Consider the following 21,896-nt stretch of genomic DNA (forward strand, 5'->3'; position numbering starts at 1 on the left):
GAAATAATGAGTTAGACTAAAAGAAAAATGTTATTTTTTAAATTATTTCTGTGTTTCAAAGCAATTTATACTTTTCAGTGGCCTTAGAGTCTTGAAATTTGAAATGTGTAAATATACATTAAAATGATGTTTCTCAAACAAGGCTTTGTTTTAAATGCCCAAAATAACTGTATTATATGATTTATATAAAACAAGGCATTTTCTTCCTTGCCTGTAAATCACTGCCTACTAATAAATGAGCTCTGGCATTTACTACTCAACCATGATATCCCACACACCTCAATTATTAACTTCATTAATTATCTTCATTAATTAACTTAATTATCTTCATTAATTAACTTAATTATCTCCACACCTTCCCTAACTTTCCCCTTTGGCCTACACCATATACTCGTGTATGTTTAAGTACAAGCAGTACTTTTCTTCTCAACCTCTCTCCTATCCCCCCAAGAAAAGGGGATAACTCCTAATGTTTTTTGTTAGGCCTTTTATTTCTAGATTAATGGGAGTTGGCCATAGAAGTAAGAGTCTTCTGAGTTCAACTTTACAGAAAATATGAAAATACCACCCACGGAAAGGAGCTGAATTTATACGTAGAGTTATTTTAACTATATTACAATTTTAAAAAGCATTAGTAAAAATTTTCACTAGATATTTAGCTGGAATTTCAAAGTATTTTGCAAAGAAATAGTAAATTCTCAATCTAACAGTCCTTTGGTTTAACTAAGAAACCAAAACAGGATATATAACTGAAACTTTTCTTGTAGAAAAGGCAAACATGCATGGCTATCAAGAATCTTTAGAAATAGCCAGAATGAAATAACCTTGCAAATCTAGCTAAGCAAACATAGTCAATATTCCATTTTTATAAATCTCAATAAGCCTGCAGAAGAAAAAGGTAAAGACTATAATAATATTTTAAACATTACCAGTTTTAACCGCTCTTTTCTCCTTTTGCCAAAGGAGGCACTTGACCCGGGTTCTGATTCCTTTTTTCCATCCTCATCCTCATCTTCATCTTCATCATCCTCAAAACACCAATCTGGCAATAGAGGTGGGGGTGGTGCTTCCTCTATATCACCATAGCGACGAAAAAGTTCTTTCAAATAATCACCCTTATAAATTCCTGGTGGTCTGGCTTGAGCAAAAGTAGCAACTGCTGCTTCAATACTATGGAAACAAACACCACGCAATTTCCTCACTACTCTCCATTTATGCAGATCTATCAAAACTCACATTATATTTAAGGCACCAAACAAAGTATAATAAAGGTTTATAAAATGGACAAATCACAGTCCCCACTCTGAAGGCAGTCCATCTACTAAGGGACAAATTCATTCTGGAACAGCTTTAATACAAGGCACATTGATAACTCCTAAACTCTACAGGTAAATTGCAATGAATGAACAGAAAAGACCTGGGTAGAGTCTGTGAAGAAGAATTTAAATAAAGCCTTAAAGGTTGAGGTCTGACTCTAAGGGAAAAACACCAGTTAAAGAAATGTGAATAGCTATATGAATAAAAGTAAAAGCATGCTGGTTTTTTGGAGTTTTCAAAAGACCAGGCAATAAGAGCATAGGTGATCAGAGAGAGGCTAAGCACAGGGTGAGTGTGACATAGGAATCTGGGGTCATTGTGTAGAGCAATGAAAGGCCAGAAAGGCAGAGCAAGAGGTGCATGCAGTAGAGAACCACTGAGGACATGTGAACAGGAAATATACAATCGGATGTGGACTTCAGCTGATTATATTCAGAAAAGGACCTACTGTATGAAAGGCTTTGTAAACAAAGATAATGACCCTCCGTCAGCAAATGAGGAAATTCAGTTAGTAATATCCCATTCTCTCAAGAATTTCAGGTAACTAAGGTTCTCAACTCTCAGGCTCTAAAAAGGTACTTCACAAATAATGGGTGCCCAATAAAGACATGTTGACTGGTTTAAACAGAGTAATTCTGTTCCAAAAATACCTCCTCCTCATAGCATTATAGGTTTTTCATAGTACTCAACAGCTATAAAACAAGTACTACTAAAAATGAAAACAACAACAAAAACAATAGTAACTTCCAAAGGTGAAGACAAACACGAAATACTGGGAGAACTTATCTCTGACAATCCTGTAAGACGTGAAAAGTCTGGAAAATACATAGTACATGGGATCCATAGCACTCAACCAAAGGGCTACCTAGTACAAAACATCAGGTAATGAATGATACTCTATACATTAACCAAATCTTAAATGAAAACCACTTCTAATTATATTAATCATGACTTCACCAAAAATTTGGCAATATAAAATGCTAAAACTAAAAAAATTAATAAAATTTTTTATCAATTACTAAATACGTCTTCTTCCATTATAACAAGAAACAAATACCTCCAATCCATTTTCTCCACCAAAAAGGCACATATGAGGAAACCAGTGCGATTGAAACCATGGGTACAATGAACACCTAGAAAATAAAGTAGCTTTGGTTTAAAATTAATAAATCACTTTAGAGGTCACATTTTACTTTAAAATTCCAACCTGCAATCAAAACATTTCGATCACTTTATAAAATAACTACATTTAAAACACTTGGCCCTCTCATAACTATTAATAACTTGTCAGTTTAAGTTGTTTAAAAGTAATTTATAGCACTAGCTAGAAGTTTAAATGTAATTTATATTGATTTATTGGTTACAAATTGTCTCTAAAGATCCAAAGATTTCTCCTAAAACAAAAAGATTCCAAGCATCTTAAGGAGGTATTTTCAACAAACACACAGCTCTAAAGGAGACACACACACACACACACACACACACACACACGGACACTTATGTGTCCTATTTTCTATATCTAGTAGATGTAGAAAATAATAGCCTAACTGATGGATATACAGCACAATAAAAATAAAACTACTTTAAAGTTCTCTAGAAACCAACCTACTGACATTAGCTTACAATTTCTCAAAATAAACTTTTAGAAGAAAAACCTGCTGAGAAAAAAAATTTACTTTTCTTAAACCTTTTTTCAGCACAAATTCAAGATCAGTGTGGTCCTACCTCTATATTCTGAAAAGATGCAAATGAGCTTCATAAATTCCAAAAATGACTGCATTTTTACATCATTTCAACTACTTTGATAAAGTAATAAAAACAGCTTGGTGGACATTACTAACACGACAACATCACTGCCAGGTTAACTCACGCTCTATGAACCTTAAAATGAAGCTTTTCCTTTTATCTCTGCTTAATGGAAGGATACCCTGACATTTAAGATTGTATCTTTCTTTTTAATGCTACCTTTTACAAACTACTCTTCCCTGTGTATATAAGACATCCTGATAGAATGCAACCAAAATCAAATACAGAAATAAACTAAAAGTTAGAATTATAAAACTTCTACAAGAAAATACAAAAGAAAATCTCTGCAACTTTAGTTTAGGAAAAGATTTCTTAGATAAAACATGAAATAAAAGGAACTACTGATAAATTGGACTACTTCAAAATGGTAAATGTTTGCTTTTTGAAAGATGCCACTAAGAAAAGAAAAACACCACCCAGAGAAAATATTCACAATACATATATCTGACAAAGGACTTGTATCCAGAATATATAAGGAATTCTTACAACTCAATAAGACAAACAACCCAATTTTTAAAAAACTAGGTAAAAGATTTGAATCAACACTACAAAAGAATATATGCTCATGAAAAGATGGTGAACATCACTAATTATCATGAAAATGCAAATTAAAACCACAATGAGATCCCACTACACACTAATTAGAATAACTAAGATCGAAAAGACTGGCCATACAAAATGTAGGTGAGGATGTAGAGAAACTGGAACCCTCATACATGCTGGTGGAAATGTAAAATGGCACAGTCAACTGGAAAACAGTTTGGCAGTTTCTTAAAGGTTAAACATACACCTGTATCCAATGACCCAGACATTCTAATCCTAGTTATTCATCCAAGGAAAATAAAAATATAAGTGCATCAAAGACTTATACATAAAGACGAATGTCCACTGCAACAAAAAGACAAAAGTGCTCAGCAACTTTATCCATAATGGGCAAAAACTGCAAACATCCCCAATGTTAATCATCAGGTGAAGGGATAAACACTATGTGGCATATCCATGCAATGAACACTATTCAGCCATAAAAAGGAACAAATCACTGATAGATGCAACAAGTTTGACTTCAAAACCCTTATGCTGTGTGAAAGAAGCCAGAAAACAAAAAAGTACATATATATAATTTCAATTACATAAAATTCTAGAAAATGCAAAAATTTGTATGGGAAAAAAAAAAGATCCCAAATAGCCAAAGCAACCTCGAGGAAAAGAAACAAAACTGGAGGTATCACACTTCCCGATTTCAAGCTACACTACAAAGCTATGGCAATAAAAATAGTATGGTACTGACATAATAATAGACACACAGGCCAATGGAACCAAACAGAGAGCCCAGAATTAAACCCACTCATATACAGTCAACTAATATTCGACAAGGGAGCCAAGAATACTCAATGGGGAATGGACAGTCTCTTCAACAAATGGTGCTGGGAAAACTGGAATAAACACATGCAGAACAATGAAACTGGATCCTTACGCTACACCACTCAAAAAATTAACTCGAAATGGATCAAAGACTTACACATAAGACCCAATACCATAAAACTCCTACAAAAAAACATAGGGAAGAAGCTACTTGACACTGGTCTTAGCAATGATTTTTTGGATATGACACCAAAAGCACAAACAACCAAAGCAAAAATCAACAAATGGGACTATATCAAACTTAAAAGCTTCTGCCCAGCAAAAGAAACAATTTAAAAAATGAAAAGACAACCTACAGAATGGGAGAAAATCCTTGCAAACCATATGTCAGATAAGTCGCTAATATCCAAAATACATAAAGAACTCATACAACTGAATAAAAAAAACACAACCAATCTGATTAAAAAAGGGGCGGAGGATCTGAAGAGACATTTTTCCAAAGAAGACATCCAAACAGCCAAGAAGTATATGAAAAGATGCTCAACATCACTAATCATCAGGGAAATGCAAATCAAAACCACAATGAGAGACCACCCCACAGCTATCAGAATGGCAATGGTCAAGATGACAAGAGATAAATGTTGGCAAGGATGCGGAACAAAGGGAACTCTTGTATGCTGCTTGTGTGAATGTAAATTGGTTCAACCACCATGAAAAACATTATGGAGATTCCTCAGAAAGGGAAAAATAGATCTACCATATGATCCAGCAATTCCACTTCTCAGTATATACCCAAAGGAAATGAAAACAGGGTATCTAAGAAATAAATGCACTCCCATGTTTACTGCAGCATTATTCACAACAGCCAAGATACAGAAACAACCTAAGTGCCCACCAATGAATGGATAAAGAAGATGTGATACATATGTGTGTGCATATTCACACGCACGCAGACACACACACACACACACACACACAAAATGAAATATTACTCAGCCATGAGAAAGGACATCCTGCCATTTGCAACAACATAGATGGACCTTGACCATATTATGCTAAGTGAGATAAGTCAGACAGTGAAAGACAAGTACTCTATGCTATCATTTATATATAGAATCTAAAAAAGCCAAACTTGTAAAAACATAGTAAAATGGTGCTTACGAGGGGACAGGGAGTAAGGTATAGGTCAGATGTTTTAAGGGTACACCAACTTGCAATGAGTAGTAGTAAATAAGACCTAGGGATCCAATGTACAGTATAGTAACTACAGACAACAACACTGTATTATAATCAAACTTGCTAAGAAACTAGAACTTAATTATTCCAACCACTAAAAAGAAAGGATAGCTATGTAACATGATAGAATGTGTTAATTATCACTACAATGGCAATCATATTACAATGTGTAAATGTATCAAATTAACCTGTTGTGCACCTTAAATTTACACAATGATAATTCAATTAAAAAAAAAATTCTAGAAAATGCAAACTAATCTATAGTGACAGAAAGTTGAAAGTGATCGTCTAATCTACAACTACAGGTTGAAGAGAAGATGGACACAAAGGGGTATATGACGCAAATGTTCTGAATTTGCGATTTCATGAGTGTCTACATCTGTCAAAACGCATCAAATTATAATCTTTAAATGAATGCAATTTATTATATATAAATTATACCACAATAATGTGTTTTCTTAAAAAAACTAGATGTTAAAGTGAGATACTGGTATAAGTCTGCAAGTAGCATTAATAACATATTTCAAATATTAATGTTCATCAACATGGCCTTGTTTTCAGCAATTAACTTTATCGAAAATGTCATAAATTTGATACATTTTAAAAAGTATACCAATAAAATATCATTTTCAGCTCATTTCTGTAATAAAGATTTCTTTCCAAAAAGGGTTTTTGCTACTTAAAAAAACCTTTGAAAAACAGTATCTTAGCTACTACCAATTGAGCCAAACCACCCATTTCTACATTCATAGTAAGTAAAATGCTCACTAATATTTAGAATAAAAACCTTAGTCAATGAACAACGCTCAATAAACAAGAATACAAAAGAACAGCAGACAATAAGAGCAATTTGTGCAAACAGAAATATATGAATCAAAACAGCACACGCAGAAAACGATAAATGAATCAGAGAGGCTAGAGTATGAGGTACAAGAAAGTAACGCCAAAAGCAGGTGGAGACAGTAAAAGGGTCAGAATCCTGAAGAAACCATGCGCACTATACTAAAGAGATTATAAAGACAATGGAGACAGATTCAAGAATTTTAAGCATGGCAACAAAATTATCAGGTTTTAGAAAATCCACTCCAGTGGTAGCTCAACAGAAGATAAAGAGGGAGGAACAATGAAAGCAAGAAAACCAGTAAGGAAGCCATCTCAGTAATTTATTTGTGAGATCCGGATCTGAGTGACAAGGGTCATGGTGACGGGGATAGCCAGGAAAGGCAGACTCAAGAAATATTTCAGGTAGAATCTGCAATCTGAGGGGCGAATGACTGTCGGTATTGAGAGAAAGGATGTAAACGGAGTCTTTGTTTCTGACTTGGGTGACTAATTGGGCAGTGGTACCATTTACTAGGTTAGGAAGTACAGGAGTTTACATCAGTCTTACGTGCAAAGCAATGAGTATAGTGGATACGTTTAAAGCCATTACGGGACTTACAAGTATTTGGAAATAACGGTAAGAAGCTTCACAGAGAAGTCTGGTTGGAGTTGTTGATTCAAGAATAATCAGTATAGTCAGCCATGGAAGGGGTCTGCGGTGTGGATAAGATCTCTGAGAATGGGTATGTAAAATAAGAGAAGAAAATTAAGAAGAAATTTAAGGAAAACAAACTTTCAAGAATAAATAAGGAGGAGGACCATAAACAAAGGTTAAGAATGAACTGTCATGGGGTCAGGTTCACCTAGAAAAGAGGAAGTTTCAGGGTGAGTGCTCAATTGTTTAAATGTCACATGATGATTAGAACTGAAAGCCACTATTTGATTAAGAGTGCAGAGGGAGGACTCTAGATTGCAATGAAGTGAAGAGGAATAAATGGATTCAAAAATTGATCTTTCAAAAAGTCAGCTGGAAAGGGGAAGGGGAAATACAAAACAGAAAGAAAGGTGTGTGGAGGTTTCTTGGGGGGGTGGTATCGTTTAAAATGAGAGGCTCAGATATGTTTACAGGCTGAGATGGACCTGGTTAAATCAGAGCTTGACAATAACAAAGAACAAGGATGTAATAGAAGTGAAGTTTCTGAAGGGAAGAGATCAGCCTTCAACAGAAAAAGACATGCCTTAAAAATAAATGGCTATAATCATGAATCTGTAAATTCTATCATCTCCATTGTTTTGTAAGAAAGGGGGCCTCAGGGCCTGGCCCCGTGGCAGAGTGGTTAAGTTCCCACGCTCCACTGCAGCAGCCCAGGGTTACACCAGTTCGGATCCTGGGCACAGACATGGCACCGCTTGTCAGGCCATGCTGAGGCGGCATCTCACATGCCACAACTAGAAGGATCCACAATTAAAATATACAACTATGTACTGGGGGACTTTGGGGAGAAAAAGGAAAAAAAGAAAAATTGAAAAAAAGAAAGGGGGCCTCAAAAAAGTTACACAAAGATGTCAGCTGTAAACAGACTTTTTATTCAACGTGTATCTTAACCCAACATGTAAATTTCCTACTTCATATTTCAGACCAATTTCAGCAACAAATATTTTAACTTCAGATATGTTTCTCATCTAAACCACTACTGTTTTTGTATCTAATCTTTACTCTAGAAAGATTAACTAAATATTTTTATGACTAGGAAATGTAAGAATAATTGCCAAATAAGTAATTAAGTCATGTGATGATATATAACTTAAGAAACTACCATTCCTCTTTTAATACTCTTTGTTATGCAAATACATGCAGTTTTAGTTTTATTGTTGTGTTATACTTCAAAACACTAACAGATGACTGGATTTTTAAAGATAAGGGTTAACTTACAAAAACTTTCATCAAAACAAATCTACAGAAAAGTTTGGAAGATTATGTATTTGATGTAAAAAAGAATTCCATTACTTAAGTATTCTACAAGCTTAGTCTGATATGTCTTCAATGTTAGAAAAAAAAAAAAAAAAACCTGTTTTTCAGTTTTCCTCAGTTCACTATGAGAATGGGTCCATCTAGTGGCAAGTAAAGCATAGTTTATAACAAAATATTAGCTCGCTATTAACCACTTAAAGTCATCTTCTCACTCAAATTTCTCATTTTCTAGGTAAGCTAATATAATGAAATAAATTTATATGGCATTTCAAAAAATATTAACACTAATTACACATTAAGGGAACAGTTCTTTTAAAAATCAAATCAAGAGAAGAAACAATCTCCCCAACAAAAGGAGAGAAAGATGAGCTATAACTATAGAAATACTACACATACTGGATATATGTGTAAATTAGTAACAGGTGACTTATAAAGGGCTGGTAACATTTCTTTTTGAATACAGCCTGATCTCCATACACACAATTTCCTTTCTATCTCACTAGTCAGATAGATTAATTTCTACAATCAAAAAACTTATCTGATCAGTCCAAATCAGCGGTTCTCAACTGAGGGTGATTTTGCCCCCCTACCTCCCCAAAAGACATCTGGTAATGTCAGGAGACAGTTTTTTTGGGTTTTTTTTAAAGATTTTATTATTTTTTCCTTTTTCTCCCCAAAGCCCCCTAGTACATAGTTGTATATTCTCCGTTGTGGGTCCTTCTAGCCGTGGCATGTGGGACGCCACCCCAGGGTGGCTCAATGAGCAGTGCCATGTCCACGCCCAGGATTCGAACCAACGAAACACTGGGCCGCCTGCAGCAGAGCGCGCGAACTTAACCACTCGGCCACGGGGCCAGCCCAGGAGACAGTTTTAATTGCCACAACTGGTGGGGTGCCACTAGCATGTAGTGCGCAGAGGTCAGGAATGCTGTTAAACATCCTACAGTACACAGGACAACCCTCCCCAAATAAAGAATCATCCAGTCCAAAATGTCAATAATGCTGAAGTTGAGACACCCTGGTCTAAATGAGCAACAAAAATAAAAACAGAAAAAGGAAACTAACAATTATTAAGAACTTATTATGTGCCAAGTTATCTTAAATATTTTTACTTAATCAAAAGAAATGTTTTTTACCAAAGTAAATGTGTGCTACTCATGAAAATACATATTTACACATCTGTCACTCGTATTTATAACTAGAAACACCTAAAGCAATGAGAGGCATTAGTTAAGCTACGTATCTATTATACACAGTCCACCATTTACCAAGAAATCAGCTATTTCTCTTTTAAGACAAAACAGATTTTTAATTTCTCCAGTTCACAAAATACTTATTCTCTTATTTCTGTACATGCAAACAAATGCACTATAGCTCCATAATCTCTTATTTGTAATTATAATTTCAAAAAGACTCTAAAAGAATTAAGACTTCTGGTAAACCATTTGGGGACAAAACCTGACTTGAACTGATGTGACGTTATTTATAATCTATTTTTCCCACTTTGTGTGAATGAATATTCATGTGTTTAATTGCAGAAATGTTAATGTGTTTAATTACAGAATGCTCTCTAATGCCCAGATTATCTCTAAATACTATTTTCCACTAAAAGGAACCAGGCTCCTTAGAGAAATAACTGGTTCCAAGTCTGGAAAACATCTTGTGCCAGAAAACAAGGAAACCATCAAAGACTGATGGGGTGATATCAAAAAGATACAGAAACCAACTTGAAGGGGCTCCCACTGGCCAAGGATGGAGCAATTTGGACATAAGAATAAATAGTAACTGCAAGTGATTTAAATAGATCAACCATATAAAAATTCATGAGTTCATACAGATACTCCCAAAAAATAAAATTAATCAGTCACCACTGGATTTGCTAAGATACCAACTCATTGTTCTGAAAATTGAGAAATAAAAGGAAAGAATCAAACATTTAACTTGTCTTTCCAGTAAAAATGCATTTCAGGATAACCAAATTGTTGAGAAAGAATAGTTCTTTACTAAAGAATTCCAGCTAATACATGAAGAAATGAAAGAATCAGAAAAGTCATCATTTTGCAACCCCTAATGAAACACTGGATCAAGGCAACAATCATCCATAGATACTAAAACTATTAGGAAAGAAGTTGCCACCACCTCAACCCACTTATTCATCTTAGTACCACTAAAAGCGCAACAATAAGACATTATGGGCTTCCTGATGTGGTACAAAAGGAACTATACAACATCAACTATGAAGCATTCTTGTCTAAAACCCTAAAACTGAATACAATCATGCCTCTCGATTTAACTAACAATTTATAGGACATACACAAGACAAAGGAACAAGTTAACTGATACAATGAGGAAGCAATCAGATAAATCCAGAATACAGAATATTCTACACGACAAATGACCTGGTTTCTCCAACAAACTGATGGCATTAAAAAAAGAGAGAGAATCAAAAAGACATAACAACAAAATACAATATGTGGACACTGTTGGATCCTGGTCTGAAAATCCAACCTTAAACATTTTTTAGATAGTTGAGGAAACCTAAAAAGGGACTAGGCTTTAGATGACACTAAGGAATTTCTAATTATTCTGTTTGGTATAATTGCACGGTGGTTATATAAAAACCAAAAATTCTTATCAGTTAGAGATGTATACTGAAACATTTTTAGTGAAATGACATGATATATGTGATTTGCTTTAAAATACTCAAAAAAAAATTTGTTAAAGAGAGGAGAGGAAAGATGAAAAAAATCAGCAAAATGGTAACTACTGAAGCTAGATGATGGATACATGGGATTTCATTTTACTGTTCTCCCTACTTTTGGAATGTTTGAAAATTTTCATAATAAAAAAATTAGGGGCTACTGCCCCAAGGGAGGCAACATGGTAAAAAATTGGGAACATCTGGCCCCAAGGGTTTCAGATAAGGAATTAGGACGCTGTAGTTCTTCCTAAAGATCAGAAAAAGTTTCGGGCTTCTGTGTAAGTGTTTCAAGAACTTTGCATTTCCACTAAGCTCACAGCACTATCCCACAACCAGGCTAACCGCATGAACTACAATTACAACAGCCAATTTAAAAATGATGAAAAAAATCAGCTGTGAAAATAAAGGAGTCTAACTTTTGCCATGTCACAAATGCTTATGCCTGGTCACAAGTATGCTTCAGCAAGAATGTGTGCAAGGCTGATGAAGATTCCATCTCTGATACTAAAACATGACTAAAATATTGTAAAAGCAGGCCAATATTTTCAGACACTAAGAACACTTAAACTTGATTCCTTAGTTCCTTTTGTTTGAAAAGGAGTTACCAACAACCAGCTCTAAGACCAGTTTCTGTTATTATCTTCGGAGTATTACTACAATAAATAATTGCCAATATAATCTCTGCTCCAAAACTTGGCAGGCCCAAAGCAAATGTTTCCACTTCAATACACATGAAGAGAATCACTACAGTGATACAAAGCAAAGAATAGAGAACATATTGTAGCACAATTCTATAATTTTTATAACTCATAAAACAGTCAATTTTGAAATTTCTCCTATCAGTTCTTCCAAGAATACAACTGGACAAGTAATAACAAGGGCTGACTTGTTTTCCTAAACCCAGGAGTGTTAATCTTTCTGAAATCATGACACCTGATTTCAGATGTTAAAACTTCTTGACTGCCCTCCCTTGAATTCCCAAGTATATTTAGCATTTACCCCTACAATGGTGTCTCTCAAATAAGAAAACAATTCATTTTTAATCGCTCAAGTAAAGGCCTCAATGCTATTTTAGGCTGTATATCTTCTAGGTGTATACCTAAATACAGGTGTATCTATGTGTACTTATTACATATGTTCATGTGAATGTGTAAATATATACACATATACATATCACAATACAAAATGTCATATATTCCCATATTACTGTTCTGTTAAATAACAGTTGCATACTGTACAATATAAATGACCTGCTTTTATCAGATATGTAAGCTATTTCCAGTTTTTTTATTACCAATGAAGCTGTGATGAAATTCCTTTCACATAAATCTTTATGTCCATCTCTGACTGCTTCCTTAAAATAAATTCATAGATGTGGTCTTGATGAGTCAAAGTGTATGAACACAGTTAAGGATCTTGAGAAATATCACCAAATTGTCCCTCCAGAGAGGCTGTACCAATTAACATGCTAATTCACCACGTTATTCAATCCTTGACATTATAATTTTTTAAATCTTTGCCAATTTGATGAGGGACGGTAATAACATATATTTCAATGTGTATCTCTTGCTGACAAGTGAGAATGAAAATTTTTCATGTTTCTTGGCTATTTGTACTTCCTCTTTTATAAACCACATTGTCACTGTTTTCCATATTTTCCTATTGAGGAATGCCTCTTTTACCTATTGGATTATAAAATCTCTTTGTATATAAGAATATTAATTTTTTCTCTATCATACAAGCTCCAAATATTTTTCCCAATTTGTCAAATATCTTTTTGCTCTTTCTGCTGTGTTTTATAATACATAAATTTATTTTCATTTTTATATGGTCAATCTAGAAACCAATGTAGCAACTAATTAGAGATTTGGACTTTGATATCACAAACTGGATTAAAAACTTGGCTTGAACATTTATTAGACGTGTGACCATGGGTAAACTACTTAGATTCTCTGAGACTCATTTTCCTTATCTGTAAAATGGGGATACCACCACATACTACATAGAGTTGTGTGAGGATGACATTTATTCATTCCTTCATTCATTCATTTACAGCTTCCCACCATGTCTGCCAGGCAAATAATAACATTCATTAATAGCAACTGTCACTATTTTCATTAATAGACCACATTTTAATTTTTAACAGCAGTTCTCAAATTTAAATGTGCATAAAAATCACCCAAGACCTTTGTTTAAAAACACTAGATTCCTAGCTTCATTCCCAGAGTTTGTGATTATGTAGGACATAAAGATGATGTGATTATGTAGGTTTGTGATTATGTAGGTTTGTGATTATGTGGGGCTCTAAAACATATATTTCTAATAAGCATCCTCAGGTGATTCTGATACATGCAGTCCAGGAACACTCCTAAAAAAGTATTTGTTTATGGATTCTCCCTTTGGTGATATGCTTGGAATAGCTTTCCTTACCCTAGAATTAAATAAATACTGACCTGTACTTTCTCCTGTATTCTTATGAGTCCTTTTAAAAATATGTAATCCACCTAAAATGTTTTTTTTTATATACTTGGATAATTGTCTCAATACCATTTGTTAAATAATCATACCTTTCCCCTCTGATTTGAAAAACATCTCTGCTACCACCAGGAAACCACTGTAATTTCCATTGCTTTACCATGTGCTTTCATAACTGGTAAGGAAAATCCCCCATTACTTTTGCTTTTCAAAATTTTCTTGCTCATAATCTTGCCTGTTTGATTTGCCAAACAACTTTTTTGGCACTTAATAAATATTTACTGACTTAATGAAGGCAGTGAGTTTTACAAGACATTAACTTCACAGTAATGCTTCCAGTCTCATTGGGATTTTGCTTGGAACTACATTAAAAATTTGAAATTAATTTGGAAACACATAATGTCTCTATATTTCTTCAAGTCTCTTAACATCCAAATATATTTTCTTCATAAAGACCTCCTACATTTCTGAATAGCTTTATTCCTTGCTGTTTTGTACTTCTGTTACAGAAGAGAGAAGTAGTTTAGAGTGTGAGCTCTCAACTCAGATTACTTAGGATCTGATCTAAGCTCTAACCTTTACTAGCTGTGTGAAGGACCTTGAGCAAGTTACGTAACCTTTCCAAGCCTTAGTTTCTTATCAGAAAATGGGGTGAAAATAATAGCTATCTAATAGGACTGTTGTGAGAATAAAATGAGATAATGTATGTAAAATGGTTTACAGAGTGACTTAGCAGAGAGAAAATGTTCAATAAATGTTAGCCAATATTGTTAATAAGATTAACGAGATCATTTGATAATTATATTTTCTAACTAGTTATTGCTTGTTTGCAGGAAAGTTGCTGATGTTTTCTTATTTATCTGTGTCCAAACATATCCCCTTAAGTTTCTTATTATTCCTAATAGTTTTTCAGTTAATTCTCTGAATGGCGAAATATTAGCTTTTTAAAACTAAAAAAAAGAAATCACACAAGAAAATACATCAACAACAAAAAAGTTTTAAAATATCACCAAAAAAATTGAAAGGCAAGTGAATTGGAAAAATTCTCCAACAGCACATATAAGAAGTTAATTTATGGCATCTAGCTATCAGGAGAAAAAATTATTCAATAAGCTGTGCTAAAATGATTGGTTATATGGAAAACATTTAAATTAGATCCTCAATTCAAACCACACACCAATATAAATACCAGAAGGAACAAAGGATCAAAACACAAATCAACCTTAAAAATTCTAGAAGACCACTCCTCGCAGCATTGCTTACAATAGCAAAAAAAACTGAAAATAACCCAAACGTCATTTTAAGGAACTGTCATTTTCAGAAAATTGACTTCTTTTACATTTATCATTTATTGCCTGCCTTTCCCCACCCCACTCCGAGCCCACCCTACAATATAAGCTCCAGAAGAGCAGGGATTTTTTTCTTTCTTCTCCGCTGACGTGTCCCAAGAGCCTGTACCTGGCAAAGAGTAGCCGTCAATAAATATCTGCTGAAAGAACTGTCCATCAACAGGAGAAGAAATAAACCACAGTATGATCACATGATGGAATACTACACAGCAACAAAAATGAACAACAGCTAAATGTATCATCATGGATCACTCTTGGAAATATAATACTGGGGCCGGTCCAGTAGCATAGTGGTTGAGTTCACACACTCCGCTTCAGTGGCCTGGGGTTTGTGGGTTAGGATCCTGGGCGCAGACCTACGCACCACTTATAAAGCCATGCTGTGGTGGCATCCCACATACAAAATAGAGGAAGACTGGCACAGATGTTAGCTCATCAACAATCTTCCTCAAGGAAAAAGAGGAAGATTAGCAACAGATGTTAGCTCAGGGCCAATCTTCCTCAACAAAAAAAGAAAAAGAAAGAAATATAATTCTGAGTGAAAAAGAAAGTTTCAGAATAATACAGTATAAAATGCAAAATTATAGAAAATAAATATGTAGTATTTAAGTCAGAGTTTCCCAACAGTACACCCAGTAATTAGGGCTTCACCTTGAAAAACATAAAAATTACAAAAATACATTTATTTTATAGTTCACAAAAGTTAGTCTATTACTTTAATAAATACCTCTTGGTGATTACTCTAAAAAGGAAAAAAAAGGTCCATATCAACTCACTTGCAGAAAAGAGAATGGAAACCCAATCACAAAATAAAATATTCAACAGTGGTAAAGGAAAGCCAAACATACCTATAAGTTCAGGCGGGTTTCTTTCATTAAACCGCTCACACAGACGAATAAATGTCTCAGTGTTCTCAGTTGTAGGACACTCACCATGTCTAGTAATAGGGAAACATTTTTTTTGAAAACAGAAGAGATTTTAAATTTCAGTGAAAGGTTTCAATATTAAAGAATCTTAACGCATGACTTACCCTTTACACTGAAGTTTTATATATTTGATTCCTTCTTTCTCTATGTCGTTTCGGTCATAGAACCTTGAAGTATTTGTCAGGTCCACCAACAAGCCCATTTTAACCTTAAAAAAGAAAAGAAAGAAAGAAAAAAGGGCAGATTTACTAGTTAAGTGAATTTGTTCCAAAACAAGTTGACTAAATGGCAATACTCCAGTTCATCCATCTAAATTGAGGAAGATTTTATGTTCATTCCGCCAATGAACTATCGACAACACAAGTATCACTTATCCAAGTCTTGTTCAAGGCACTAGAACTTAGCAGGCAGTAAATAAAATAAAGTAACCCCCTAATTAATGATAGAACAAGGACATAAGCAAAAGAGACTGCACTTCAACATCACAAAAGTCCACCTAAAAAAGCAAACACTGATGTGGTTTTCTGCATCTGTCACTCCACCTATGATTTATCAGACAAGAGGGCTAGAGCAGAGACAGCATCCTCCTGAAATGCACCCAACAAGCTCCAGGCACACGTGAACCCAGCATTCTAAGGGCTGTCACTACATCAAATGTTAGGCAGTTGAATTCTAAAGCGAGTAGATAGGGTAAAAGGTGTGTAAAGTCTACATTCTCTTGTAAATCCCTTAAGTAATCAATAAAGAACAGTACACCTGGTCATATTTGTGCATCTCATTGAAGACTTAATCCCATCTCTCAGCCAGTTTTTCTTCCTGCATTACAACAAAAATCCTTATTTCCTCTATTGAGCACTACCTGAAGAAACGGCTTGTGTTTGGGGGCCATTTGGTCTGAAAAATCTTTAACAACTAGAATCACATACAGCCTGGCAAGATAGTCTCACCAAGCAAAGCACACCCGAACTGAGCCAAGTGAAAAGACAGTTAATTCGCACATCTTCCACCTCATTCTGAAGCATGTACTCTCTGGGAAGAGTGGCAAGACAAACAATCCGCATTTTTAACTGTTACTCTTCTCTCCTTTTTTTTACTGAGTATGTATTGTAGGATTCGCCTAAAGGAGACTGGTCTATATAACGATTCAACTCCACTGTTACAGAGAAAAAAATGGCAGAAATATTTAAATTTCACACAGGACAAAATAGACAAAATTGTGTGCTTCTAAACTATAACGAGCTGCCATGAAGCAGCATTTCTCCAGACTCCTTAGCTCATGTGTAGATGAGAGCTAGGTCCACCAACCAGGTGAGCTCGTACTTCAGGAAATGTATTTCTGATGGTATTTTCTGCAATCTGCCCCCTGGGCCTACTTTCTTCCCTTCCCCCATAGCTTCTGCAGTAATCTTAATTCCGTCAAAGGATATGTACTGCCAAACACAAAGATTTAGACACCATGATACAGCTTCTCAGCGAGTCAGAATCAGAACCTATGTTGTTTGTCTCCAGGTCCAAAATAAGAAATCAATGACAAGTGGAGATGAGCAAGAAAATATGAATTGTGTAAACACATAGGAATACTTTAGCCAAGGAAACTGAGAAACTGTGAAACTGTATTGTGTAACTTAATTGCAATGAGCTCCATATATAGGTATATGTATAAACACGTGTGTGCTGTGCCTGTGTGGATAATGTGTTTGTGTGTGAATGCATCTGTTTGTATACACACGCAAACACATATATATTACATATATGTATTTATTTTCAAAATAGATAATCCCAATCCATGAAGTAAGGCTAATAATAGTATCTACCTCACAGAGTTGTTGTGAGATTTAAATGAAGTCCTTACTCTGTGCCAAGCACTATTCCACATGCTTTACATGCCCTAATTTTATTTACAAATGAGGAAACTGAAACGTGAAGAGGTTACATAACTTGCCCACGAAGTTGTAAGTGGCAAACCAGAATCCAAACCCAGGCTATCTGGCTTCTAAGCCCAAGCTCTTAGCACACTGCCCAGGAAAAATTTAACACTCTATAAACGTTAACTATGATTTTCAATATGATTATTGATAATAAAAATAAAAAGTCTACAAATAAGCTAAAATAAAAGATATAAACACATAAAGACTCAAAACTACACTGAGAAAAGGGATGAGTAAACAGGTTTTCAAAATCCAAGTGGCACCTTTTCTATCCCATGATAGGAGCCTTGCACATAAATGTCACTATGGGCACTAACACTTGTTGAATGTACTAATACAGCATACAATAAAAGACTACCAAGAATATAAAACAGAAGAGTAACAATGATGGGTGTTATTGGTTGAATTATGTCCCCTAAAAAGATACGTTCAAGTCCTAACTCCCAGTACCTGCGAATGTGACCTTATTTGAAAACAGGGTTATAGGGTCTTTGCAAATATCATCAAATTCAGATGAAACACTGGATTAGGGTGTCCTTAAAAGAAGGAAAAATTTGGACACAGACACAGACAGGGATAATGTCCACAATGAGGCAGACACAAGTGATGGAGCTGCAAGCCCGGGAATGCCAAGGATTGCTGACAATCGCCAGAAGCTAGGGGAAAAGAATGGAAAAGATTCTTGCTCCAAGCCTCCAGAAGGAAGGAGCCCTGCCAGCACCTTGACTTGAAGCTTCTAGCCGCCAGGACTAGTCCCTCCAGGACGGTGAGAGAATAAAGCTCTGTTATTTTGAGCCACCCAGTTGGTGGTCATCTGTTACAGCAGCCCTAGGAAACTAGTACCATCAGTATTATGTCAGAATATCGCAAAAAAGTTCATTTACGAAAACAGTTTGGCACTTTCTTGTAAAACTAACCATGCACTCGGCAATCAAACGCTTAGGTATTTAATGCAGAAAAATGAAAACTTAAGTTCACACAAACACCTGTGCACAAATGTTCACACAGCAGCTTTATTCCCAATACCCCACAACTGGAAACAATTCAAATTGGTTAAATGGTTATTTAACCATTCAATGGAGAATGGTTAAATAAACTCTGGTACATCCATACAACTGAATACTATTCAGCAATAAAAAGGAATGAACTTTTGTTGATATTTGCAACAACATGGATGGACCTCAAAGGCATTACACTTAGTGAAAAAAGCCAGTTTCAAAAGGCCATATACTGTTTTACTCCATTTATGTAACATTCTCAAAATGACAAAACTACACAGCTGGAAAAGAGATGAGCAGTTGCCAGCATACAGGAACGGGGTGGGAAGATGGGTCTGACGATAAAGGAGTAATAGCACGAGGGAGTTCCTCTATGGAGATGGAACAGTTCTGTAACCACCACACAGATATGTACGTTGGATCAAACTGCATAGAACTACACACATATACACAGAAATGAATACATATAAAAACCAGTAAAAAATAAATAAGGTCTGCAACCTAGTCAACAGTTCTGTACCAATGTCAGTGTCCTCTTTTGATATTGTACTACAGTTATGGACAATGTCACCATTTGGAAAAGCTGGGGGACGGGTGCACAGAACTCTGTACAATTTTTGCAACTTCCTCTAAGTCATTCAATTATTTCAAAACACAAGGTTTTTTTTTTAAAGCCACCTGAAGAAAAAGAGAAGAATAAAGTACACTAAATCAGTATCAGTAATGTTTTGTTTCTTACCTTCAGACTCTTTAGATAATTTGAGAGCATACTGGGATGGAACCGATTTTCTTCAGCAACTTGACTATCGTATCTTGGTCCTAACATTGTCTTCAGAGGTAAGAATCTTCCTAAACAACATTAAGATAGGTAACGATTTTCATTAAAGAAACTGTTTCAGATTAAAACTTTATAATTAGCAATTCTTAAAATCACTTTCTTAAAATGTTTCAAATGGAACTGTTCATGAAACACTCTCAATCTCAACTTATATACTTTAAAAGGTACTGCCCCCTTTGAACTGTTAAGGACAACATAAATTCTAGAAATTAACTATCAAATATAAAAACAAAAGAAAAATTACCAATGAATAGAACTTCCATAAAGACTCAAGTTCTAAACTACTACATTAAAAAGTTATTGCCTTAACACCTTTAAAGATATGGTACCAGAAAACTGATAATGGAGTGAATTCAACCAATTCTTTAAAATTCCTAATTGTACTTTTTTAATATGAGGTTGGAATTTTCTCCATCTTATAGACCCTATCCTACACCTCAGGATAAGGATCACGCTGAGAAGCATGCTAACCAAATCACTCCCCAATTATCAGTGACTATAATTTCAGCAAGCAAGACTGAACTTTTTGGCCTTTTTTCCTGAATCACACTATACGCATAAGGGAAGTCATCTTATACAATCAATTTTTAAATCCCCTATTCTACAACTAGAAGGACCCACAACTAAAAATATACAACTATGTGCTGGGGGGATTTGAGGAGGAAAGAAAAAGCAGAAAAAAATAAAACTAAAAAATAAATAAATAAAATAAAATCACCTATTCTAACTGATTTACATTTTAAAACACAAAATCAATAAGAATAAATATCTACATAAAATAATATCTGAGTGAATTTTAACATCTGTCCAGAGGTTTTAACCTAAAATTCACAAAATGATAATTTTTTCAATTTTTATTTTCTACAAAACCACTCAAGATCACCAATAACCATCACACTGCTAAATCCAATGGTCAATTCTCAGTTCTCAAACAACTGATTACTTTTTAATTCAACAGGGAGCTCCTGAATTCCTTTTTTCATTTGGTTTCCAGGACACCACATCCTCCTGGTTTTCCTCCTCTCTCTCTGGCCCCCCCTTCAGTCTCCTTTACTGGCTCCTCCTTATCTCCCTGACTCCCCTATCTTTAGTCCCAGGGCTCTGTCCTTGGACCTCCTTTCTATCTACACTCACTCCCTCAGCGTCTCATCTAATCTCATCTTTAAAAGCCATTAACGCGCTGTGACTCGCTAATGTGTATGTCCAGCCAAACCTCCCCCTTAACTCTACACTTGGACATCAAACTGCCTACCTGACTCAGAGTCAAACAGACGTCTCAGACTTGATATCCAAATCCGAGCTCTCAATATTCAAACTCCAAAAACTTCACCTCTCATGGTCTTCTCCAACTCAGCAAACAGAAACACTATTTTTTTAGTAACTCAGCCCATAATTTTCAGAGTTATCCTTGACTCCTCTCTTGCATATCCCATGTCCAATTGATAAGCAAATCCTATCAGATCTCTCTCCAAAATATATCCAGAATCTGACCACTTCTCACTACCTCTAGAATCATCTCACCTAAATTATTCTACTTCACTTACTTTACTCAACAGATATTTAATGAATGCCTGCTATGTATCAGGCATTGTTCTGGGTGCATGGATACATCAGTGAAAAGAAAAGAAAAACAGATAAAAATCCGTGCCGTCACAGAGATTACATCCTATAGGGGGAAAACAAACCATAAATAATAAACATACTAAATAAGTAAACAGTATGGTATGTTAGCAGATTCATCCCATTAGACCCTCTCTCCTCCTCACTGTTGCCTCCGAGGTCCAATCCTGATTCCATTAGCTCCTCTGGTCTTCGCTTTCCTTCTGAGCTCACTGCTGAGTCCCCAGCTGATCATCATAATCAGTCCCCTCTAAATACCCTTAACCTCCTTGGTCCTCCCCCACTACTCGGTCACATGCACCTGAGAAAAGGCCATACCTCAATAACCCAAACACCTGACTTCTATGGGCCTACAGGGATGCAGCTCAGGGCTCCTAGAGAAAATCCCACAGCACAGCAGATGGGTGACACTACAAACCATAACCACCAATCTCAAAGGCAATCCTACCACACACCACTAACTATCTTCTACGATAAATAACCCTTTCAGATCTTTTCCTCATTCATAAAATATACCAGGTTTCCCCACCCCCTTTTCAACTGACA

At 35.2% G+C, this 21,896-nt stretch overlaps 1 protein-coding gene across 1 annotated transcript in view; it reads right to left on the bottom strand.

Moving 5' to 3' along the window:
• RNGTT (RNA guanylyltransferase and 5'-phosphatase) overlaps positions 1–21,896 on the bottom strand; it is a 280,323-nt gene that overhangs the window by 250,129 nt on the left and 8,298 nt on the right. Inside the window, exons 2-6 of the mRNA XM_008517909.2 lie at positions 19,632–19,741; positions 16,071–16,174; positions 15,889–15,977; positions 2,375–2,450; positions 930–1,170 (exon numbers count right to left, since the gene is read on the bottom strand). Of these exons, the coding sequence (XP_008516131.1) occupies positions 930–1,170; positions 2,375–2,450; positions 15,889–15,977; positions 16,071–16,174; positions 19,632–19,741 (620 nt within the window). The remainder of the gene's footprint in view (positions 1–929; positions 1,171–2,374; positions 2,451–15,888; positions 15,978–16,070; positions 16,175–19,631; positions 19,742–21,896) is intronic.

The sequence above is a fragment of the Equus przewalskii genome, chromosome 9, assembly GCF_037783145.1.
Source record: "Equus przewalskii isolate Varuska chromosome 9, EquPr2, whole genome shotgun sequence".
In the NCBI taxonomy this organism is placed as follows: domain Eukaryota; kingdom Metazoa; phylum Chordata; class Mammalia; order Perissodactyla; family Equidae; genus Equus; species Equus przewalskii.